A 26,368-nucleotide genomic window follows, 5' to 3' on the forward strand; every position below is an offset into this window, starting at 1 on the left:
CCATATTTTTGTCCATACAGCTTACGTATCGGGTCATCAGAAAGGCATGCAGTGATCTTGATAAAACTGCTGGGTTGTCGAGGTCACCTGATGATATGTATGATATGTTCTTTAATATATGCATCATCAGGCTAATCGGTGACCAATTTGTAGCTACTCATTATGCAAGAATTGTTTTTTTCTTCTTCTGGGCTCCCTCTACAGTCAGAAAGGATAATTCACGCTCCGAACCTCCACTGGACACATTTTACACATGCATTTCTGGACAAGCTGAGAGATACAGAATCATCACTGAAGATAAAGAAGCATGTGGGCTAAGGCAGTAGTTACAGTGCTGGGTGGCATGACCTTAAAATAAACATCATTGTCTTGTTCCCCTGAACTCCAGTCTAGAGACCAACTTGTGTGTGAGGAGTTCCAAGTATCATCATAGCAACAAACACTCAAGGACATTCTTGGAGGTTTCCTACAGACAGCCCCCCAAAAAATTTCAGCACCTCTGCTGTAAAAAGTCCACAGACCTACAACTCTCAGCGAGGTCATAGACCTGTCCACATTTATATTCATGCAGGCTTCTCAAGAGGAACAGTGCTGATCCAGCACTCACTATAGCAGAGCATGGCGAAGAAAGGCAAACCATAGTGCCAAGATCAGTTCTGAAGTTGCAGGAGACATTTACCAGAGGAACTCCGGAGGAATTTCATCAACTTGGCAAGGAGGAGGGGGGTAGCGTTTACTCAGTGGTGACATGCACAAATCTCCAAACAGTGTTTCCAAGAGCTCCTTAAATACCATAAATCCAGTGATCCAACCAGTTGGAAAGTGACTAGAACCAACCCGAAAAAGGCAGTCAGCAACTGTACGGACATGCTGAGACCTACACCTTCAATTACATCCTGCCTCAGACAAAGAACCGTTTAATTTACCCAACAACGGACAAGCTGTTGCAACAAAAGAGGAAAAGCCACAGTTCTCAAAGCTAGTGTTCAGTCAAACAAGAGTAAAAAGGTCAAGCTGAGTATTGCTTTACTAGGTTTTCCCTCCCCATTGTGCACAGGACCTTAAAACTTCTGTGCCTTTTATATATTAACGGGTCAAAATAGCTTCGTTAAAATATGCCTGTATTGGGACAACCCTAACATTATTTCATCAAAATTAAGCAGTTAAGACTTAAGACGCTCCTCAAGAAGAGCAGCTCAAAAGGCAGAATTTGCTGATTTTTGCAGCTTGGCAGTTAATGAGCCATCACGAAGTCTCCAATGAGCTCACTCCAGCATTGTCAGAGTGTCAAAATTCCACAGCTCACTGGAGCATCAGAAACCCTTCGTCCACTCTCTCAGACCCACACACCCGGAGAGCCTGAGAACGAAGAAAGTGCTGCCCATTTCCATCATGAACAGTTCTCCCTGGATGTGTACTCCCGCAAATCCTCTGAGGAGACAAACAAAAAAAACTGAGCTCCAGCAGCTCCCAGAGTCCAGATTAGGGATAAAAACCCATGGGTTCAATGAGTTGCACAGTCACGTTGCACAATGAGGTCATCTTTAGTTGCCTCATAACCAAGCTAATTTCATTTACATTAGTCATTACTAACCACTACACGGAGTTTCACCCACTAATTTGTGAGATGACGCCGAAGCGACTTTCCTTTTATGCCTTTAAAAGGAGATGGCCGCAGCCCTGCCTGTGGCTTGGCCCGTAAGTGAGGCTCTTCATCATCAGTGTGTGTTGATACAACAGCGGCAAGCTAATGACAGAGCGCTCGAGGACGGAGAACGGAGAGAAACGCAGGGGATCCGTCATTCCTTGGCCAAATCCGTCCACTTCCATTACTCATGTCAAAACCACAGACTCTTCCGCTATGCCGGTCTTCCACTACTCCACCAGTGACTCGTCTTCGGCCCGAGAAGTCACGCATCACACGGTCATTGTCTCGCTCTATACTTCTGGACTCCTGGACTAGACTGCATGTTCTGTGCTGCTTCAGAAAAAATAACTGCATTTTTAGAAGTTAGAAGTCATTTCTGACCACCCCACATATCTGGAACGCTTCACTCTTGGTCTGAGGCCCGAAACATATTCCACCTCAGTTTTAGTTTAAGCCACGTTCACGTGCCAACCGTCTTCTTGGCGAACGCGCTCATGCCAGCAGTGCGCAGAAACACTCATCTGATCAAATGATTATTAATACGCATGTATTTCCATGCTTGATCAGCCTGTAGCTGTGTCAAATCTCCTCCTCAGCATCTGGCCTTAAAAATTAAAAGGTGCTTCAGACCTTTACAAGGTTCTTCTTCGTTATGGTTTGTTATGGAACCAAAAGTGTTTAAGGGCATTGCTCAAAGAACCATTTGTAGAAACTGGGGTTTCAGAGGCTGGTGAGAAGGTTTAACAGGCAATCTGAGAAGGTGAGATGAGAACCACTGAAGAAGTCCACCAAAGATGCAAATCAAAGATGAACTAAAACTAAGCACTACACACTTAAAAAGTTATTTGAGCAAAGCTATAGAAGAACAGTGTTTTGTTTGGAGAGAAATGAGTGTGTGAAGAACCTACAAATTGAAAAAGCACCCTTACATCCACATCTACATATCTTTGGAATCGATCCTTTAGAACCTATATATAAGGTTCTTTAAACTCGTACATCTTTTGTACTATAATGGTTCTCTGCCGTTCTTCTATGGTTTCACTTAAATAACTATTTGTAGTGTTTTAGAGAGTGATGGGGATGACAAAAACAATGTGCCGCTTTAAATATTGATGTTGCATTTGCAGAGTCATTGATTAAGTTGACGGATCACAGCAGCCCTAGTAGCACTTAAATTTTTAAAGAGTGTACCTACAGCTGCAGTCTGATCTATATGTTTCATTACACGGCATCAGAGCCTGTTCTGACCCTGCAGGGTTCACTGGATTCAGTTTATAACCTACATATACCAAAATCTATTATTTTTGAAGTCCCAACAAGAAGCAGTGCCACTTTGGTGAAGAGAAACCAACCCAGTTATTACACTGAATAAATTTGCCTAGAATAAAACAGCTGAAACTGAAAGACAAAAAAAAAAAAGCATTTTAGTTTTAAACATGTGAGCTAAAACTTATGCGTACACACCAGCCGAGAGAAGTGTGTGTGGTGTGTGTATGCACAAGTGTGTACCTGCTGAGTGTCAGAGTGAGGGAGTCGGTTGCTGCTCTGATCTTGTTCTGTGCCTCCACATGGGTCATCTCTTCAGCATTGGTATCTGTGATGGACACAACCCAGTCCCCCACGCCCACTCCGGCTTGAGCGGCCTTTCCTCCAGGAGTCAGCTGCAACAGAGAGAGTAAAAAGCACCACAAACATTAGCCAACAGGGTATCAAACTTTAGCATTAGCCATTGCATGTACATCTTAACAGATCTAAGAGAGACCAAAAGTAAGGTTTTCCAACAATTTTTCTTGCCACATATCACCAACAGTGCAGAGAGGGTGAAGGCTAGCATCTGCTTCCTTCGAGACACCTGAATCCAGACAATATCTTATGTTCAAAACTGCCATTAGAGCAACATCAATGGAGCACAACAGCGATTTCCATTTCTGCTAGGTCTGCCAACATGGTGCTGATGTATGGGTGGAGAACGAGGGCCATTTTGCCCACCTAGAGAGCCCAGCCAATTATAGGCGTCTCTGAAATTCCCAGCCACAGTTTTGTTGATGCACTTAGGAAGTTTAAGAAATTGAGCCCTAGCAGATAATGCCGCATGACAGTTTCCCACCACACACATCCCTCCTGTTTCTTTTAAATGTACAGTTTATTCACAGCCGCGCTAAGAAAAAAAAACAACAAAAAAAACACAACAACTCAAGCGCATGACAACACTTGTCAGCTTAAGAGGGAGACGACAGCAGACTGCATTAAATGCAGGCAGGTGGGAATTAGAGTAGATTAGAATGAAGTTTGTTTAGCTCGGTGCTTGTTCAAATCTCAGTTAACACCTTTTCCAGTTCAGCTTAAAATGCGTGAGAAGGTACAATCGTATTTCTAGGACCTTTCTAAGCTTGCAAGAAGAAAGCCCATATTTACTGGGCAGACCAGCAGGTCCTGCAAACCTGTGATTGATGAGCTCCTCTAGAAAGTCAGCTTGAAATGATCCCAGAGTTCAGTGCAGTGTTTACTTTTACAGAATGCTCTCCAGGAGTCTGCCAGTGAGATAAGGCAGACTTATCAATGCGCTGGAGTTCATAATCACACCCTGGAGACACACAAAGTGAAACAGGACTTTCTCAAAGAAGAAAAATCGAAGGACAGAGGCAAATCTGTCCGAGTCAGCCTTTAAATAGGGGTCTTACAATACACAAGTTCAAAGGGCCGATCCAAGAACGCGATACCGTTTATACTAGATACTGTTTTAAGTATGATTCAGTTTCGATCCTTTGTTTTTACCGCTGTGGTCTAGCAAAGTGCCCTCTGCGCCCCACTAACTTATATATATATATATATATATATATATATATATATATATATATATATATATATATATATATATTATTATTAAATTACCACATTTCCGAAGATCACGATTGGAGTAAAATATAGATATGTAGTATAGCAAATACCATAGATAATGAGAACAGTGTGGAATTTAATTCTGTATAAGCAGGAAATAAGTTGTAGCATGACCTGTTTGATGGAATCGGACATTGCACGTCCTGCAACACGGCAACTGTGCATATCGACATGGTGTATGTGCGTATATTAGGGCTGCACAATTGCATCATTTCGCCATCGTAATTTGGTCTATAAGCCTTTCAACAGTAACAACTTTCACAGGATTGCCAGGAACCTGTTTAGGAATTACAGCTATTGTTTTTCCACACACTGAGCCCGGTGTTACTGGACTGGTGAATGTGTGCGATAACGGAACACCCTGACTATAGAAGGCGAGGGCATGGACAGAATTTAGTAGCAGGTCATTTACAGGAAGCATATACCATACACATGCACAATGCTGACTCACTGTCTGCACACTCACTCAGAAAATTTCAAGACGACTGCACTGCGTTGACAGCTTATACCCTGAGGAGGGCTGCACATGGTGACATTTCCAGGCTACTTTATGTGCATGCAACACATCTGATTCACTGGTCTACTGAAACTCATCTGCAAGGCGTTCCACAGCCTACACTTTCATATTCATTATATGTGACTTCCAGTAGAGGGGTGTGTTTCACAAGAGCCTGGCAATACGATATTAATCACAATACAGGGGGTTCAATTCAATATACTGCAATATATTAAGATACTGTAAAAAAAAGACAATATATAAATATAGTATATTTTAAACACCAACTACACACCATAGGCAAACGAAAAAGAAAAGTTTTCCAATCAGAATAGTGGGTTCTGAAGACCTAGACCGTTATCTTCTGGTTGGGGTTTAAACGCAAAACTAAATGAACCACTGTCCGACACAAACCATATTTTGGGCCATAGAACTGCTCGGAGGAGGGCTTAATGGCACAGGGAATCACTGCATGACTTTGCATGTTATTTGCATAACCTTTACACGAAGACGAAGGAAGTTTTTCCATATTAGCGCTCTTTAAGGTGTGGCATCAAAAAGGCTTTGGGATTCTGTAAAATGGCCTCCTTGGCGTGGTTTGAGAAGAGTGTGATTTATGCATGCAGATTACACCATGATGAATTTTGACTTCAGTAAGTTAGCTAGCATAAGCTAGCTACATTAGCCTTGTAGTTGAAGGAAATGATTGCAGTGTGCACATCCTGGTCCTAATTTTGCAACACAGAATGATTGCAGCTGCTTTTTTCATTTGCTAACAGGTCCAAACACAGGTCTGTTTTGGTTTCACAATGTGGAGACCGTTCCAGTGGCTTCTGTTGAGCTTCAAACAAGGTTCCAGTGAACAGCAGGAGATTTTACATTATGTAAAACAAGGGAAATTGAGTTACACGCAAAGTTTAAAGCTGTGAAAGTTGCATGAAAGCTAGTCCTGTGGGCACAAAGCTCTCACAGCTACAGAACATAGTTTATTTCGCAGTAGACAAGTCTTAAGATAATTAACTGGAAAAAAAGCCTAGAACTGAAGAAGCCAAGCAAAAGAACACCAGAGAGCTTTAAGAAAACCAAAACTGAGGTCATTCTCAATGACTGGTGTGTGAAATGCTCGCAAGATACAGTAAGCTGGCTCAGGCTTTTTTTTTTATTTCACCACGTTCCACCTGAAAACAAACACTATGAGCCAGAGTACAGAGGCTTCTGCCAGCATCTGCTTTGAGAGACAAAAGAACCCTTCTCTGAACTCAGAGAGGAGGTTCAATATGGTCCTGTTAAAGTGTGCCATCAATAAAAACAGTATCATATGATGAAATGAGAAGAAATCTATTAAAAGCTAACATTAAAACCATCTTCCTAATATTGTTTGGGTCCCAAAACAGCTCAGACCTCTGAAGGTGTCCTGTGGTATCTGGCAACAAGATGTTAGCAGAAAGTTGTGAGGTAGGACCTGATGTTTTGACCTTCCAGTCATCTTGCCATCACAGTCTGACCCTGGATTTACACATCTAGTACTTTCAAAGCTTCTCAAAGTAGACGATTACTTACAGGAACTAAGCAAAGACATGTCCCACACTTGTCAATTAATTCCTAAGACCTAAGGCCTGGACCATAACCTGAGCCTACTGAAACAGCAGAACACCTTGAGGAGATTCAGCACAGCTGATGCACACATGCGCACATTGCTTTTCACCTACATGCACAACAGTAGCCTCCAACATCTGTAGAACATACGGTTCACAGACATTCCCTCATTTCCTGCCCTGAACCCCTCGTCAGCACCACACCCACCTCCAACAAGCACTTCCATTATCACTACATCTCATTCCTCAGTCTGGACCATAGCACCTACTGTACTAACTTTAACATTCAGAAGCTGTAATCTCTTTTAATGGGAGTATGAAAGACTTCTATTGGTGAAGAACCTTTACATTCACTTTAAAGAGGTTATTCACACATCCTAAAGAGACTTCGAGACCTCTGTAGCACCTTTATTGTTCCCCATTGCTGGGAACCCGAACATTTCCCACAAAGCAGATTTGATTTAAGAAACTAAAGCATGAAACTGGCCCAAAACAGCTCGTCAAGCCCCTGTAGAGAAGTACTGCCAATAGAATAGGACTCTCTGGAGCAGATAAACATGAACCTATTGGCACCATGCTGCTCAATACCAGGCGTGGGCTAACGGGGAATAAAGCCCCCAGCACTGAGCTGTAGAGCAGTGGAAGAACAGCGATCTCTGGAATGAGTAGGGAATGACGTCTTGATCAAATCCTCACATGTTCCTCCAAAATCTAGTAGAAAGCCTTCTTCCCTGGATAGTAGGGACAGTTACTCCAACAAAAGCAGGATAAACCCTTTTCAATAAATGAGCAGGTGTCCCAATTCTTTTGTCCATATAGCGTACATACAGGTTTGGCAATCCATTCATGTTGGTTATATGGGAGCGTTTCAGCCTAGACTACTCCGTTACATACATCAGTTATAGTCATAACAGCCTATTTAACTACAGAGGCTGGAATATTGCGAACAACACAAAAATAAAAGGCCATGTGATTCCTTATGGATTTAAATAAATAAATAAATAAATACTCAACTCCGTCAACACAGTGCTACATCCCTACATTTTAACCCCATACAATTAATCAACCTTCAAAGCTAAACTGCAGTGGATATTGCAAGTAATGAAAATGTCAAGTTACGCTTCTCCCCCCCGTCAACAAAACTGAAGAGACATTTGGGAAAACTCGACTTCTCGAGAACAGGGAGAAACCTGCCGTAGATATCTGGTAGAAGAGTCTGTAAGAGCGTAAACGAGGTGATTGAGAGTTTTAGAGAAAGAAAGTAAGGAGGACTCTGAGGATTGCGCTGACAGACAGAAGCACCTGTTCCCCAGGCTCAGGTTCAGAGCAGCTGCTCCTACGCTCTCTGCAGGACGGCAGGGACGTGCTGAGCTCAGGCCTTTCAGATGAAACCATAAAAAACCCCATCAGCACAGCCGCCACGGCGCAAAAGCGCCTCCACCTATAGGCCTACTTAAAACTACCCTACAGGCAAACTCTGCACTCTACACTGTTTTAAATAAAGAGGCTTTACATGGTTATTTGAGAGATGCCATAGAAGAACCATATTTGGTTTCATAAAGAAGTCTATTACAAATATCTTGTGTCTAAGCCTGAAGAGCATTTTCAAAAGGTCTAAAGAACAGGTCACTAGATGTAAATATTATTTACAAATTGTAAGGATCTTCACACAAGAATCATATTTCTAGTAGAGAGGAGTGAGTGTCCAGAACATTTCCAAGATGTTTAAAGAATTCAAGATTTCAAAAGACGTTCACGCGTCCTTAAGAGAAGAACGTTTGCTTGAAGTTAAGGCTCTTTAGACCTTTGAAATGTTCTTCACACTCGTCCAAAAATCTCTACTACAAACATGGTTGTGAATGGATCCATGGCAGTGTATTGAAGACCGTGTTTTCGGTCGGAATTGGGGGTTTCCATGCCAGAGTTGAAGGCTGTGGAAGAAAACATTTCAGTGAGCACCCTGCAAAGCAGCAGGGTCATACTGGTCACTGCTGCACAGATGGTTGAGTCAAGCTAGCTAAGATGCCTTCTTAATCACCTCAGCAAATGTTCATCACCTTCCCTCTACAAACTTGGCATCAGCATGGCTTTGAATTTACCTGCTGACCAGCAGCCTCCGAGACCACCCCTCAACCGGCAGTTCAGATTCCTCTCCACATTTCACTTTTGAGCTTTTCCCCCACTTCCTTTAAGGGTCTGGAGAGCGCGGAGCTTGGCTGTCGTTGCGTCAGCTGAAACACCAGAGCCATAAATATCTCAGAGGGAAGAAGCCGAGCTTTCTCCCCCTCTCTCTCTCATTCTCTCTTTGCAAGAGCGTCCCGTACAGGGCGGCCGGGGCAGCTAAGCGACGGGACGCGAGAGCCACTAAACCCTCGCTGCAATGATTCAGCCGCAGACTGCAGCAAGGCTGCGATTTCAGTATTCTAATCCACAGGCCTTGAGTTACTGGCAATGAGATCAGCGGCAAACAGCAAGTTTTATGAGCAGAAACGTTTTGCGCTGAGCACCAGTCAAATTTATCTCTCTCGCAGTTCATTAAACGTCAAGAGTAATGCGCGTCCGGGGACCCGGAGGAGCCATCACGAGCAGAGAGAAAGAGCCACAGACGAAGGGCTGAAGAGCTGAGCGCTGAACGTGGCGGAGCAAAAAAGACAGGGCCATGGATCACACAGCTGACGCAATTTGGAATAAAACCTAGAGTAAAAGGCAGGCATGAACAGGCTCATCAAAAGGTTACATTAAAATTACAGCTCGGCTGAACGTTTTTATTAACGCAGATCCGAAGCCGAAGAGAACAATCCATCATGGAGAAGTAGAAACTAATCTAAATCACCACACTGCATCACACAACCTGCCGAGGCGTCTAATAAATGACTCTCCACAACGCGTGTGTGTGTGTGCGAGCGCATTAAGACAGTGGTAAAGAATCCTTCACAGGTTTCATGTGGACCATACGAATGTTACCGCTATTTTGATCCAGTACGTTGGGATACCTTTGAGTAGATCATGGGTAACAGCAGACTACGGAGAGCCCATAATCAGTCTGTGTTACAGCAGAACAGTGTATACACCACAATCAGGGTTACAATCATAGACAGTATAGAATAGTGGACTAGACAGCAGTGGTTGACGAAGTAAAGCCAAAAAGTCTGGCTCACGCTCTCTGGTGCCAGGCTGCACTACAGATTTGAACTCTGCCCAATCCCATGCAAGTAAACAGAGCAGAAAGGAAAATTTGACTTGGCTTAAGTGTTCATTAGAACATCTCCATTAGAAGTTCTACTCATGGACCCTAGTATTATTTAGAGTTCTCCTCAGATCAACACCTGGTTTGGTAAATCTGTGCTGCTGATGGAATTGAACACCTACATCCACACTGTTCTGGCTGGACTGGGGGGCGTCCAGGAGAATGTTGTTCAGACGCTGTTCTTTGGACTAGCTCACAAGAGCTCACCTACTTTCCTCAGAATGAGAAGCTCTTGCTCCGGTTTACTAGATTTATGTTCACCTGCATCTGCTCTGATGAGATCTGGAGCTTCTACAGTTAGTGAGGACAGCCCATTAATAGAATGAGCTGGTGTGTTGCTTTGTTTAAAAAGAGTTGTTTTGTTTTATTAATATTTTACTCATATAGGATATTAATATGTTTATATTCCAATTCCAGAATATTCTTCATAAATCAAAACACATTCATTTAAAACATTTTATCAGTGGTGTAAAACAGTCATGAAATGACAATAATATAATTTATCACTATTTCTGGGACAACAGATCACACACAAATTAGTTATTGTGACAGAGTACTATGCAAAAGTATAAAGCACTTAAGTAGGCCTATGTAACAACACAGCTTAGCAGACTAGATCATGAAAATCTTGACCATTTTATAATCTCACTGTCCATCCTTATTACATAGGTGTGATTTCACCAGGAAAGTACAATTCCTTCACAGTACAAGAAGCTCATTTCCATGTTCCAGACCATGACGGCCAGTAGTTTTACTGGGTCTGGGAACACAGAGCAGACAAAAGGCTGCTGTGTGAAGCCAGGAATAGGAAAGCAGTGTTAAAAATGCCAGGAATGCTTTAGCACCATGGAGATGCATGCTATTGGACAGAGGGGAGAAGGAACACCCAGAACATCAGGAGGAGGACAATCAGAGAAGCTTAACAGCCCACACGCACAAAAAAACAATGTCAGGACATGAGGTCACGGTCAAACACACAGCCACTATATTTTATAATATACATAAACACGCCACATTTAAAACAACTACATACACGACCAGATCAGACGTCCTAGCAAGTTCAACCAAAGAGCAGACCTCAAGATACGTAAAGAAGTCTCAAATTCAGATGTCATCACGGGTCCTACGGGTATCTACATAAATCTACCATTAGAGCAAGAGACTGCACACATTTGGTTTTCATGAGAGGTGTGAAAGAAGGAAACCTAAAAAAAAAAAAGTAATAAATAAATTATATATTAAATAAATAAAATATTAACAATATCTTCATGGTCATCGGTTAATCTGTCCAAAGCACATTGTTCCAGAAGTCCTGGATAACAAAGCTTGAATTATTTGGGCACAGTAACAGAAGGCATGTTTGGGGTAGACCAGACAAGGTATTTAAGCCCCAGAACCTCCACATACCAACTGCGAAGCATGGAGGTGAAATAGTCATGGTTCAGGGCTGCTTTGCTGCAGCAGGAAGAGCTCTCAAACTGAATCCACTTGGAAATCTTTATTGAATCACAGGCGCTAGAAGAAAATTTCAGACCTGTAAAAACATTGAAGCTGAAACATCACACAGCTGAAAGAATTCTGCTTGGGTACCAGCCATTATAGGATTGGGTGTCTTTAATTTTTTCCTTAGACAAAATATTGAATATATTTTACAAATGATTTTTAAAAAGATATTTCCTCAGTTGTATGAGTTTAGTTATATAACCTCAATCAATCAAAATTAAAGATTGAATGTTTCAAAAACATTTTCAAAAAAAGATCTAGAATGGGTCCACAGAGCAGCTCAGCCAGAGTTTTAGACCATGTAAAGTTACAGAGCGGGGTTAGGGCCCAGTGCTGAGCTCAGAGCATAGCGCAGAAAGGTTTCCAACACTCTGCTGACTCAATAACTGCAGAGCTCCAGAGCTAAGCTGATGTTAGAGCTGCAAAGAAGGACCAGCGCCATATTAATGCCCATGGGTTTAGAATGGGATGTCTCAAAAGTTCCTGTAGGTGTCCCAATATTTTTGTCCATATAGTGTACACACACATTCATACATGTAACCCACTTGGTCTTGAAAATACATGAACTCACAGTCTCCTTGTGTTCAGGAACCCACTATTCATAACTTGGCTCATCTAGGATCAATGTTTGTCCTTTTTTGTGTTTGTTTTTTTGACTAAAGATAAAGCAGTTAAGGAATCTGACTGTGGCGCAGTATTCCACGACTTCTTAATGAATACAGATCCAGACAAATGAATGTGACTGGGCCAGCGAACAGGCCGTACATCACAGCAGCATAGAGGGGGGGAAAAAGTCAAATAGACACATTAATCTTTCAACAAGGCAAATATTCATGGATTTATCCAAAAATAAACTGCGATATTCCAATCGGTCATTTTGCTCACAAAGGCCGCCGCATGAGCAGCTTCAACTACACTCGGCTTGGAAAAACAGCCCTAACAGGCCGTCTGAACCCCACCTTCTGCTGCCTCTTCACCTACAGACAGAAAGGCTCAAAGCTCAGCTGGAAGAGAGTGAAAGAGTGTGTCATCAGCATTTCGACAGGTCACACCTGCGCCATTACAGACCAATACCAACTGTCCCGAGGAAGACTACTCACACACTGCTCCTCACACACTGATGTCAGTTAACATGGCTGGCTGTCGGACTGTGTGCTTACATTCCGGTGCTAATTCATTAGCGCGTCACTCAGAAGGAGGGGCGTGGCACGTTTGTTTTTGCTTCCAAGTTCTAATCCATCAGGGAGCTCAGTTAACAGCTCAGGGTCAGGTAGGGAGAAGGCAGTGTGTGCACCAGTACTGAGCAAACATAGTGGAGTTCTATAGGAGAAGAAAGTCTTCTGTACCAGCCATCTTCTTAAAATGATGAAAGTTAGGTTCTCTTATTTTGGAGAGAGATATATATATATATAAAAGGTTCTTTAAATGTGTTAAAAGAAACCAAAAGTTTCAATAGTTAAATATAAAGTTTATATAAAATCCTAACACACAGTTCTCTCACTTAAACTAAAACAAATAAAGTAATAAAGAAATATCAGTAATGAAAAACAGCTGTAGTAATTCATGATGCTGGTTCTAAAAATTTCTCTTCATTTCTTAAATGCTTGAATCGACAAATGCTTTTCTTTTGGAGTTATATATCTGACTAAAACAAACCCTATTTTTGCACATTTATATCATGTTGGAGTTGCGGGTTTAAACAAACAGTAACTTCTAATGCATCTGAGCCACATTATAGCAGTGTAAACACATCAGTCTCTCCAAAACAAATTACACAACCATAACCTCTCCCAGTACAACAGAAACACCAGTAATAACTGCAGCACAACAAGCAAATGTGCATATTCTGTCCCACACAGTGATCGGATTTCGGTTTGACTGACCGGAGACGCCTTAGACCACCTAGTTTAAATGCATCTTACCAGGATACAATCCAGACAGCAGTCACATGAAGTGAGCATGTGTAAACAGGTTTTTTGGCCTACAATGGCCTACAGTTTTAAAGTAAAAGAAACATTATATACAAAAGAAAATCCAAAATAAGTTAATAGACTATTTAATTTAATATTAACCGAATTGATAGAAAAAATAGTTGATTAGTTAACCGATAGATAAATATATAGCAGTTAGTGGCAGCCTTAGTGGACGCACTGCTGTAATGAGCATTAAGGTAAAAAAGTTTTAAAACTTAAGTTTCATTAGATTACTAAATGATACGAACCTTTTCTATTGACAGTTATTCATATTTAGGTACATAGTTCTGATTTTGTAAAAATGACCCGTTTACTTTTATACAAGATCCTCAAAATGAATGTTTCCAATTTTGATCTTCAGTTAAAAACAAAAACAAACTAATGAAACACTTTGCGACACATGATTATTAAAAATACTTTAAAACACGTTTCACTTCAGTCACCTCCAAACTCTGGGTGAGAACATTGTGTTCTGTGAACTCTCTCAACACCAGCACTCAAATCAGCAGAGTCTCCCAAATGCTGGTTGTGAGGAGTGAGATCAGGTCGAAAGGAAACGCGCACAGGCATGCTCTCATTATTGCGCAACACCTGGCAGCAGTAGGTGCTCTATGATTGGCCGTCAGGCTGATGCATGAGGTCATTGTTTAGCCCAAAGCAGACGTGCGAGGAGCTGTCTAGGCCTATGTGTCTATGTTCAGGTGATCCTCACCGTCACTCAACACAGCCTCACGTTAACGCCTGATTGGTGATGGGCAACAAAACAGATGGAAGAGGCCCTGGTGTGGAGCTTGTTAACTCATAAAACCAAGTCATAAAACAGGGAGGAGGAAAAACAGGAAAACAGACCGACAGCTGACTCAAACAGACATGAGAACACAGTCAAAAAGGTGACGAGTTCACAAACCAAACTCCTGTAGCTGGGCCCAGAGGTACTGTCCCTAAAAGAAAACAGCACTGACTAACATGAACGGTGAAATTCGGGTGAATTCTGAAAAATCACAGATTTAGATCTGCCACTCAGGTTACGTCCAAACATCTGCTTTGGAGACCTCTACTTTGAGACATATTCTAAAATACGCTCCACAACAGCGCTCAGTGCTTAGGCCCCCAATGATTGACACTTGCAATGTAATTTGTAGTTCAACAACTATGCAAATTCAGATTCGGTCCGAAAACCACCTCATATCTTATATACAGCATATAAGGTCAGTCTAAAAACATGTCCCATTATATGTGGACTGCTGGCTTCACAATAAAACCCTGTGCTTGGCTCCCAATTATTGTTACTTGCAAATTAATTTGAAGATGGATGCTCACATAGCTCTAATAGTGGTTACAACAGTCAGTTTACGTCTTAATCTGCGTTTTCTACAATTTCAGGCAAAACCTAATTATCAGCTGGTTGTCTTGGGTGCCAACAATGTTCATTTACACAAGTAGACCTTGTCCCACCAATTGTTTAGTTCAGAACAAAATTTGAATGAGCAAAAGAAACAGAAAAAGCCAAAAAGTGTAGGTTATTTTAGATCACACAAACACAGAATCTGAGCTGCGCCAATCATATTGACATACAAAACTCTTGGCCATCTTTTGTGGTATAGCGCTTCATGTTTAGGCCCCAATGATTGCCACTTGCAAGGCAATGTGAGATCATACTCACATTTCCAATACAAACAAGGTTTTAACTTTGTATTTTTAACTTTATCTGACCATCCTCATATTAACCAGCTTATTACAGTAGCTTGGTGGAACCACAGTTTACAACAATCTCAGATATCATACCTCATTCCAGCATTGGATATTAGAAGGACTTTAGCTGATCAGCTGATAAGCAGAAAAGTTTCTTGTGAAGACATGTGAAATCTGGCCTGCTTGGTGCAAGTCTGTTGATAGATATCCGATATCCATTTTGCCCAACGGCGTCCAAAAAAAGAGAAGTCGGTAGCTTGTCTGGCGGGATTGGCCAGTTTTTTTTTTTGTTTTGTTTTTTTTCTTTCCTGAAAGGACAGCAGCTACCAGCAGAGATTCACTACAAACAATAGACCTACTGCTCATATAAGGGCTGGAAAGCATATACAGGCCCCTGTCTCCTGTTCAACACAGCATTGGAGGTGGTCATAAGCAAAGATTCAATGACCTTTAGGAGAGGACGAGGCGTCCAAGAAACCAAGCAAACTCATAACATGGCCTTGTGAGGAGAGAGGAGCAGACCAGTGTTGTGGAGAAGGTTGTCTTATGGGTTTGATATCAAGCAGTGACATGTTGGAGAAGGAATGCGTGTGTTGAAACAGACCTCACGTAGCTGGCAGCATACGGTTCTCGTTAACCCAATTACGTTTCCTTTTCAGGACTTGTTTGATGTCTTTGTAAAAGAGCTACATGAGGGCCACGGCACACCATACATCACACCATTTCATTTAGCTTAAAGAACAGCTGGGAAATAAAAAGGAAGGAATAGCTCAACCACAGAGGTTAAGACTGAACAATGGCTGAAAGCTAATGAAGATCTTAGTTAGAGATGTATGAGAAGCCCAGTGATGGCAGCTTTTTTCAGTTAAACTGCAATGAAATTCAATATGACGAACAGTTAGCATTGCAGAAGTGTGGAGAACATAAATTCCATCCATCTTCAATCACTGACTGACTCTGCTCTGGCTGCACTGACTTCTGAAAGGACAGCCCATCCTCCAGCAGCTCTGAAGATCCAAAAAGGAGAAAGCTCTAGGCTAATTTTAGCAATGCCTGTACAACACTTTCTTCCCAACTGGTTATAAATCTACCTAAATGGGAGGCAGGGTGGTATGCTGAACTCTTCACCTACAGACATTTGTCAGGCACCCACCATTAACAGCTTTAAAAAGCAAGTAAAGTCACTTTTTACATAAATAATAAAATATGCATGTTTTAGATGTATATTTTAATGTAATATTAAAATATTACTATTATTTTCCTCTTATTTCATCCTTTTCTTCATAGTTTTATTATGTATGAAAAGTGCTCTAAAAATTAAAATAAATATAAAAATTTACTGGATCCCATTGTGCCCACAAATAAAACAAATCACTTCATTAAAAAAAAAATGAGCTGGAGAAAATATCAAAATATTGACCGCTCATCACCTCACAGATATGCAAGGTCATTTAAGGTAAATTAAATTACATTTTACAACTCATTTTTAGCTGTTTGAATAAATGGCATGTCCATCTTTACTTTTGTATTTTGTCTGTTCATAGTTGGTGACTTTAGTCCACTCTAGTACTGGTCACACAGTCATTGCAAGACGACGTGAACTGCATGTTACATGACTGTCCAGAAGATGAAGAATCTACAACCACTAGCATAATAAAAAGCAGACAAAGGCATACGCAATTGCTGACACAGCAGATTTAAGTTGGAACACACTTACCCTGGATACGGTCAGAGGCATGCTGAAGTCCTTCCCTCCCTGGAGCCGGAAACCCCAGGGTGCTGGCCCAGCGAGCGTCACACAGTAAACGTTCATGGCCTGTGGAAGACAGGAGAGGGACGATGATCTTTTCATCACTTTGCAATAACAGCCTAAAGAGGCAGCGTTCCCTGAGGGGACCGAAAGCAAACACAGCAGACCGGGTAGAGGTGAACCATGGCTGATTCACTGCTGAGGTCTTCAGCAGTCAGCTAGCCGGTTCCCAATAAGCTCTTGCTCAACGGGGGAGCAGAGGTGGGAGGTAACCTTGTTCTTGTACTCATGGTTTTCTTCTGTACAGTTCCCACATCTTCACATTCTACTCTACTACACAAAGTTCTTCACATCGGACACCTGATCAGCATCTGATTAAAATGCTTAACCACCTCTCCAACCATCTCCCCAATGTGATTTAGGTATCTAAAGCTACAAAACCAGCGGCTAGTGTTCTCCTCAAAGCATGTTGAGCTGATTTTACATTAGCAAAAGTTAAAGAAAGACGTGATTGGCTTGATTCATGGGACTGAGCAGAAGCACATGCTAGCCTCAACACTGGTAACATTATGTGATTGGGTGAGAAAATTTGGGGTCAGACCCACTCAGAAAGAGCGAGGCCAATTACGCTCTGGAGAACCTTCACCACAGATGGCTGTGGCATCACTGGGGATCGAACCGATGATCTCCTGGAGATCTGCAATGTTTAGACAGCTGGACAGATGTTTCTGGAAAGGCCATGGCTGAAGACCAGGCAGTTTCTGTGCTCAGTGATGTCAGATTTGATTATATGAGGTCATTGACCGCAAAAATGTCCTTGTTTAATCACTTTGTATTTGTTTTTTTCTCCTTGTAAATATGATTAAGAAGGTGGGGTGCTTTGTTTGAGAGAGAGCAAACAGCAAAAATCTTTTTTTAATTTCAAAATATAATTCTTGACAGACTAACAAAAACACAATCATAACAAAATCATGGAAATGCAGTTACTTGCAGCTCGGACAGACTAAAAGGTCTTGATTTGAAACATTTTATTGCACTCGCAACCCACTAAAATCCCATTTTTTACACTTTTTACTGGGTCTATATTTGCTAACAAACACTTACGCATCAGCTTTTGGCAAAAATCTACAAAAACAAAAAGGTATCAGCCCACAATTTCCACATTAGCACATCCCTACCTTTTTACTTGTACAACAAAGAAAACTGCATTTTAAAACTGCATTAGAAACAGCTTTTAAAGCACAGCCCAAGCAAGGAATGTAAACCTGTAGGCCAACTTTCACCAGATTATTCTTTTAGATGAGCACTTGAGGAATGAACGCTCTTCCTCGAGTAAGGAATTCTACCATCCCTGCAGGAGATATAACATTATGCTAACATTACCATAACACCCTCTTTTTGCCATTTAAAAGGCATTTGTTTCACAACTTTACGAGCCAATTTTCCAGACGCGGATTAAACCTAATCAGGAACTAAATTACACGGTCATTACGTCTTCTTCAAAAGGAATTCCAAGGTCCAATGACTCCATAGCAGGTTGAAAAAGCTCACTATGCAGGAAAGTGTGACTTCTTCCCCTGGCTGTTTATGTATTTGTGGCACAAGTAAGAGAAATCTGAGAATGAAGGGGATGTCAGTAGCAGTAATACAAAGTTAGAAGACAGAAATCAACACCACACTTTCCACTGAGGGGTGCACAAATAACAGAGGCAGCAGAGAAATCCTGCAGCGCTTTCTATGGAGACAGAGTTTGTCTGAAAGTGCTAAGAACTTCTGAATAGTACAAGTGATCATCCAGGAGTTGTTTTATTGAGACACATTAAGATTTCAGCTCAGTTTCTCCAAGAGATTCGATACTTTTGAGCTTTGGAGTCAAAATGTGATGTTTATATGTGCTGTACACCAAAACAGAACAAAAAGCCAAAAATACCAGCTTGCTGTTAGCATCATCCAGATCATTCCTCAACTAAAGCTGGAATAAATACAAGACAAACATTAAACCACCAACTATACAAGTGATGGCACCATAATGGACCTATGAGCACTGGCTTTGGCTTCATATGCCTACTGTATAATTACACAATCCTTTGAACAACCAGTGAACTGTTCTTGCATTGCTCTTAACACCACTTTCTGACTGCCAACACGTTCTGGACAAACTAATCCACGGCTTGTGCCAGGCACCACCAGTCCAGCATCATTGCATCATGTACAGATCATGTACGAAAAGGAAAACACTTAAGCCATTTAAATAGCCAAGGACAACCTGAACCCCACCAACATGACACTCGGGGCCTCTGAGATGAATTATGAGCCCACCGGCAGTCTTCTCTAGGCTACTCAATCCGCCCCACCGTATACCTCATACCTGGAACGGGGCGGCGCAAACGTACCTTGTAGCGAGGCCCAATGCAGTCACCCCAACCCAGAAAAGTGAGAGCGCAGGCAAAAGAGGAAGGAGTCGGACCCTCTGACCGCTGGCCAAACCCCGTTGCCCCGACCCACCCCCCACCCTCCTAGTGACAGGGGTAAGGCTCTACGTCTCTCCCCACTCCACAGGCTATATAAGGAATGTAAAACTACACCAAACTATTTCAGCCCAACACCCACATGAGTCACGCACTGAGACGGAGCAAGAGAGAGAGAGAGAGAGAGTGGGGGAGAGAGAGAGGCAGAGAAAACATTGGCTTCCCAACATTTTCTGGCTTCAGAAAGAACATTAAACCAATAAATAGTCACAGAGAGACATCCAGAACGAGGATGTGGAGAAGGCAGAGCGAACATTCCTCGGAGTGTGAATAACACACATTTCAGAGGACATTACTAACCCACCATCAGGGAGGGAGACTGAGAGGGAGAGGGAAAGAGATCCCAAGAACTATTTCAAGCAGAGAACTGACGTAGCTGTAGCGTACCACAGTCAAACCTAGAAGCAAACTTGCGATACACCTTAAAGCCGAATCCTAGACTTATTTTTGGTTCCCTACAGTGAAGCCTACAGAAACTAGAAGTTGTGATGTTCCAACACTACAAGCACTTCAAAATGACCAGAAGACCCTGTCTGAGCCGGAGTTTTTAGATCTTATTATAACTACACTTTAAGGACAAATGTATTGGGACATCTGCTCATTCATCCTTTCTTGAAAGTTAGTTTATCATAGTTTATCCAGCTTTAGTTGGAGTAGCTGTCTCTACTCTCCAGAGAAGACTTCTACTAAATTATGGAAAATTATTACTTGGATGATATACCACCCGCTTCACCGCCAACTCAGCAACTCATCCCAAAAAGCATACGATGGAGCACCACAATCATTCCAGAGAACACAGTTCCACTGCTCTACAGCTCAATGCTGGGGGGGGGCTTTATACCCCTCTAGCCCACGCAGTAGGCAAGGATGCCAATAGTTTCATGTTAATCTGCTCTCAAGAGTACTATTCTATTGGTAGTACTTATCTACAGGGGTGGATAAGCCGTTTGTGTGTGTGTGTGTGTGTGTGTGTGTATCTGCACATCTGTGTCAGCAATAGGTACTTAAAGTAGCTGAACGCATTCATTAGAAGGGGTGTCCAACATAGTGTATATGTTGGTAATGGTCAAGTACTGGTAAACTCCCACAGCAAGAGTAATGTTTTCTTTGGGAATTGTTGAAAAATAATGTTGAGCATTCTCAAACATACTGAGGAACAATATCAGAACAAGGTCTTCCTCTTAAGCACTTAATTTAATTAACCTTCTGAATCAGCTTTTCAACGCATTTAAGTAGTGGTCCCACTACTTAACCACTCTGACCGACATCTTAAACACTTAATTACACAATAATTTTACAAATATGGTGGAATGCACAACTGTCCATTTAAGGCTTGAATTGGAAACTCTCAAACATCGCAACTCTGTTAATTCCAGGGTAATGCAGCTGATTGAGCCAAGAGCAATCGGACATTTGTTGATGCCTGTTGATATTAAATTGCATCACTGGTAAAGATGACACCATACATTATCGTTCAGTTTTTTCCCATTTGAAATACTGAAACCAAAAGTATCTTTTAAGACCAAAATAATCGTAATCTTTCTTTAAAAACTACTAAGCACGTTAGAAACAGCTCAACCACTACTACCTCACACAAACTGCTGTCTACTGATATCAGCCCAATCTTGTTACCCACAGATACCAATATACCAATTTAGCCTTCCTTAATTTGGATAGTATCAATTCAAATTGTATTTAAAAGTAACCTACCCTAAAAAAAAAAATCATATTGATGCTCCGCTGAGCCGTAACAGGGATAATAGCAATGTTGTCATTGCTACACTGGGCTCAGCACGCTGCTAACTGTGCTATGTAACTTTGTTGAAGCGAGCAGGACAACGCTCACAAAAACTGTGTAACGCTGCATAACCAGTCATATTTATGTAAAATCCTCCAACAGTACTCCATCGCCTTAATCCACATGCTTCTTTACCTCCAGCGACCGTTCTGTATCTCTCAGCTTTTCCAGAAAAACGTGGCCTTTAGTGGTGCCTCAAAGCACAAATGAAACACCCAAAAATTTAGTCTTTACTTTAAATAACAAACAAAACTGTTTTTAAATAAAAGTATCATTTTTTAACCATTAAGGATATCCGAGACCATCAACAAATCAAGTATCTATCTAGTGTTTTGTCTCGTCAATGCCATTACAAGAAACAACATAACATTCGACTTTAATAAGAGCATTGCAGGTATCATATGTACATCTCTGCTACTTTTGATCTGTATGACTACACCAAGAACTACACCAATTGTAGGGAGTCTTAACAACAAAGAAGAAATAAATATAACCATGTTATACGTCTCATATGTGGTTAAATAGATGTAGCAGGCTTTAACGTTTCATAAACGGGATTAACGTTTACATAAACATAAAAGGATTAATGTATGACTGTATGACAGCAGTTTTAGCCTGAAATGCCACCAGCAATACAAACCATAACCTCATCTTAAGAGGAAAGAAAAAATCTAATTTTAGTTACAAAATTTTTACTTTTTTACTAGAAATATCAGATCAACTATGACAGGTCAAACTGGAGGACGGCATGTCCATTACGTAGTTTTGACTAGTCAACTGTTACCATTGATTTACATGGAATCTAAGATACTATAATTACATTTAAAGCAAAAAGTCCATTAAATATTATTAATTATTTTTTACTAGAAAAAATGACGAACTCTGACCTCAACAACGACATTTTTCGAGTAATAATAATAATAATTATAATAATAATCAGATCTATAAAGCTATTCTGACTAGTCAGATTGCCAGGACAACATATCCTCAATGTAATTTTGACAAGCCAATCGTTACCATTAACATGGAATCTCACTCCCTAATCGAATATTATAATAATTTTTAAAAATGATTATTTTTAGTAAAGAATTTATCTATCCAAGACCTGTTTACATCTAGCCAATGCATGTGCCTAGTATCTAGATAGCATTCTTATAAAGATTTTAGCCACATGCATTTACACCCTGTAGTCAAATGCATCTCCGGTTAGTCAGACTGAAATCCGATCACCGCGTGGGACGGAATATGCAAATTCGCTCATCGTGCCGCAGTTATTACTGGTGTTTCGTTTGTACTGGGAGGAGTTGTGGTTGTGGAATGCGACTTGGAGAGACAGATGGGTTTACACTGCTAGAAGATGTGGCTCCTCCTGAGGTCCACCGAGTGATTTCGGTGATCCGATTTGCATCTGGTTTAAATGAGTCTTGGGAGCGTTTACACTCCAGATATACTCCTAATACTCAAGACACATACAGAGACCAGATGTAAGTGTGGTCAACAACTATATTTAGAGATCTGATGAGCTTTCATTGTTTTTCTAGTAAAATGTAAGATACCACTTGCATTTTATGACTCTTTAAATATCACCCAACATCACATACCATGAAAACATCTGCAAGTAACTGCTTAACCCTAGTTGCAGTCTCTTGGCAGAGTTGCCGTCTAAACCTCCTCCTGTTGTTTCAGTTGCCTGCCACTTTAAAAGAGCAGTGCCCAGTCTCCACTGACCACTTCTAAACGGTCACCAAAGCGCTGCCACCCACATCACTGCAGGTCAGTTGACCTAGTTTAAAGCAAAAAAAAGCCAAAGCAATCTTTCGGGCAAGTTTAGAAGTCCTTAATGTAGACGCCATGTCCAAAGAACAACCATTCTGAGAAATAACGTAAACTTCTAAGCAAACCGCTCCAGAAGAAACAGGCCAGTTTAACTGCAAATAAGCTGGAGAAAGTCTCAGAGGCTCTAAAACTGTCCTCTGGAAATTGGAGAATGGCAAGGTTCACATGGGCATGGCAAGTATAGGTTGCAGTTACCTCGGTCAAACCTATTCCTAGTACTCTTTCTTTCATTTGGCATAAATAAGCAAGACCGAGTCCTTCCTACAGTCTTCACAGCAATAGGTGCTGCAAAGGGTTCTTCAAGCGATGCCATAGACCCAAAGACCCACATCTGTAATATATATATATATATATATATATATATATATATATATATATATATATATATATATATATATATATATACATACACATATACATATATATATATATAGATAGATAGATATACAGTATATTTGAAGAAGCTTTCAAAAGGTTTATTTCAAAATAAAAACATAAAAATAAACCATTTATCACTTTAAAGGTTCTTCGGTTCTCTTTACAGAACCAAAAAATGCTATTCTAAGGAACTGCTCAATCCTAGCTCACTACCATTCGCCTGAATGCCAAATAGACCCATACTGGACATATCTGGACTAATTTATTGCACTTGAACACACTACAGTCTTAACCTACTACAATTAATATGCTACAAGGGCAATGCCACCCAAGAACCCAATTTGGGGTTCCATAAATATGCATTTTTGCTGTAGCTAAATGAATCTCTAACTTGCTAGATAGCTAAATAAACCTTTAGATTGCCTTATTTCAGCCTTTAGGTATTCTCCACATAGCTAGATCTCCTAGAAGGGGCTGTTTCAATGGCATAACTCATAAGAACCCCTTAGATAAAGTCTGAAAGTGTGAAAATACACTACAGTTAGACCCAAACATGCCCAATATGAGCCTATTTATAACTTTTTAGGCTGAGATAGCTAACTTAGACCTCCCTAAAACAGATGGGGGTCATGGAATGACATGTTGGCTGTCCTGGGTAATGACAATTAAGCATAATTAAGAATAATTAAGCATAATTAAGCATAATTAAGCACTTCCAGATAGCTGGAGCTATCTATCTATCTACAGCTAGCACTAGCCAAGTTCACCAGCCTGTAAACTGCTCGGCTGCAGCTGTCTGAATTAAACTGATAATAAATGGTTTAAAAGCTGTTATTATTATTATTATTATTATTTAGCTATTAGCTATTTATCATTTTAAAGTTTTTACGTGTTTCTGGGGTGGAAAAGCGTGAGACGAGCCTGGTAATGGTCAGGTAAGTGGAGGAACAGGCCGGCCGGCTAACTCCCGGGCTAGGTCCGGCTGCAGAGCCGCAACCTGAGGTAACATGGATTTTAACGGTCGACCGTTACGGGCGGTGAGCGCCGGGCTGTACAAGCCGACTCAACTCGACAACAGCGCCGAATAATTACCTCCTGCGTGTCCTTCGTATCTCCAGACATCTTTAAAAGGCCTCTCCGTGGATCCTGAGCTCTAACAGGCCGATGGAAGCTGTGGACTTGTGGGGTTAGCGCTGGTTGCTCCGCTCCGCAGCGGCCGTCTCCCCGCTCCCAATACTTTTAGTAGGAGTTGGGCGCGACGTCATGCGTCACGTGGGGTGTGGGGAGTGACGCGGCGCCCGCTTTTTTTTTTTTTTTTTTTCTTTCCCCACCCGTGTTCAGACATGTCCCGCCCTTTGCGTGCTGGGATTGGCTGGGAGTTGACAGGCTTGCACTCGGATTGGCTGAAAGTTTGTAGTCGGCTTGGCAGAAGCGGTAAAGAGGCGGAGCTTTGCCTAAAACGGGTGGGGAAAAATAAGGTGTGTCGTGCACCTTGATACCGTGGATTTCAAAGCCATGCTGTTGCAGAGCCACATGTACATTTATGCATATACATGTTTAAACATATGGACACGTGTGTTTTTGTTCATTTGAACAAAATTAAATAATAAACATTAAAATTAAAATTAAAATTTGGAAGAATTATTTGTAATTGTAATTTATATATATATAAATTTATATATATATGTGTGTGTAAATATATATATATATATATATATATATAGTAAATAATATTGTTTATTGCTTTTTTAATTCTTATTTATATTGTGTATATAGTTTAAATTATTTATCTAAATGTTTGTAACTGAGTGTCCTGCTATCCCTTTCTGCTGTTACACTGTGAATTTCCCCACTGCGGGACTAATAAAGGACTATCTTATCTTATCTTATCTTATATATTTATATATTATATATATATATATATTGGAGGAGCCTGTCTTATTTAAACCTCATGTAGACATGTAGAATTGGTTGGTGTGGTGCAACAGATAACACCACTACCTGCTAGTGAGCTACCACACCATGTGGGACACTGGGGTTCAATTCCCAGTCTGGGTGACTATGCAGCGCTACACCAATAAGAGTCCTTGGGCCAGACTCCTAACACTACATTTGTCCACCTCTGTAATACGAGTCACCTTGTAAGTCGCTCTGGATAAGAGCGTCAGCTAAATGCCATAAATGTAAATGTAGAATGGCTTGCTCTTCATGGTTGAAGTGAGCAGGTCAGGTCAGGGAAAGGGTTCGAAAGGATCTCAGACCTTATAAAAAAGCAGCTGTTGCACCGTCCGCTAAATCATTTACAAGTGGAGAACATCAGGTCAGGCCATCTTAGCAAGTTCAGCCCATGAGCTGACCGAGCCTCCAACAATCCTAAAATTTCATCTCAGGATTTACAGGTATCCTGGTATCCACAGGTTTTCATGGGGTGTCCTAATTTTGTGCGTACTGCATGGTACCTGACCGCACATGAGCTTAAAGTCAACATGCCCAGTGCCAAGTACGGGCTAAAGGGATTGTCTGTGATCCAGAATGAACCACCCAACATCTGGACAAACTCTGCTGATCCCCTTCTATACACTTTTGGACATAATGACCCATTTCATTACATACACCAAAACCACCTGCTTTGTGTAGGGGGCGCCCCCCTCATGGCACCAAAACAGCTGTGACCTCTCAATGGACATGGACTCCACAAGACCTCTGAAGGCATCCTGTGAGCATCAGTAAGTCTCGGGACCCATGAACCTGTTGCCGGAGCACTTTGGGTAGGTACTGACTGCTGCATACCTACCAGACCTTCCACAGGAGCTGCCTGATGTTTGGGAGATGCTCTGAATGGAGCTATTCTGAATGGATGCCATTAGAAACAGATCATCAATTTAGGTCAGAGTTTAATGTTTTGGCTGATGCACAAGACACTCCTAACGCAGTGGATAGTGTGTGTGTGTGTGTGTCTGTGTGTCTGTGTGTGTTTACCACGAAAGCGTGTAATTTCACGCTTGTCCAGCAGATGGCGACACCGT

General features: G+C 41.3%; 1 protein-coding gene across 5 annotated transcripts in view; it reads right to left on the bottom strand.

The window, feature by feature from the left end:
• Nucleotides 1-24,568, bottom strand: part of pdlim7 (PDZ and LIM domain 7) — a 55,901-nt gene extending 31,333 nt beyond the window's left edge. For 4 of the 5 annotated variants that reach the window (XM_072692960.1, XM_072692959.1, XM_072692962.1 and 1 more), the window contains exons 1-3: nucleotides 24,435-24,568; nucleotides 16,770-16,868; nucleotides 3,158-3,309 (exon numbers count right to left, since the gene is read on the bottom strand). In XM_072692960.1, the coding sequence (XP_072549061.1) occupies nucleotides 3,158-3,309; nucleotides 16,770-16,868; nucleotides 24,435-24,464 (281 nt within the window). In that variant the 5' untranslated portion in view covers nucleotides 24,465-24,568. Of the gene's footprint in view, nucleotides 1-3,157; nucleotides 3,310-16,769; nucleotides 16,869-19,195; nucleotides 19,279-24,434 lie in introns of those variants that run through there. The other variant, XM_072692961.1, reaches the window with a different exon arrangement.
• Between the last annotated feature and the right edge of the window lie 1,800 nt (nucleotides 24,569-26,368).

This window comes from Salminus brasiliensis, chromosome 12, assembly GCF_030463535.1.
Source record: "Salminus brasiliensis chromosome 12, fSalBra1.hap2, whole genome shotgun sequence".
Taxonomy (NCBI): domain Eukaryota; kingdom Metazoa; phylum Chordata; class Actinopteri; order Characiformes; family Bryconidae; genus Salminus; species Salminus brasiliensis.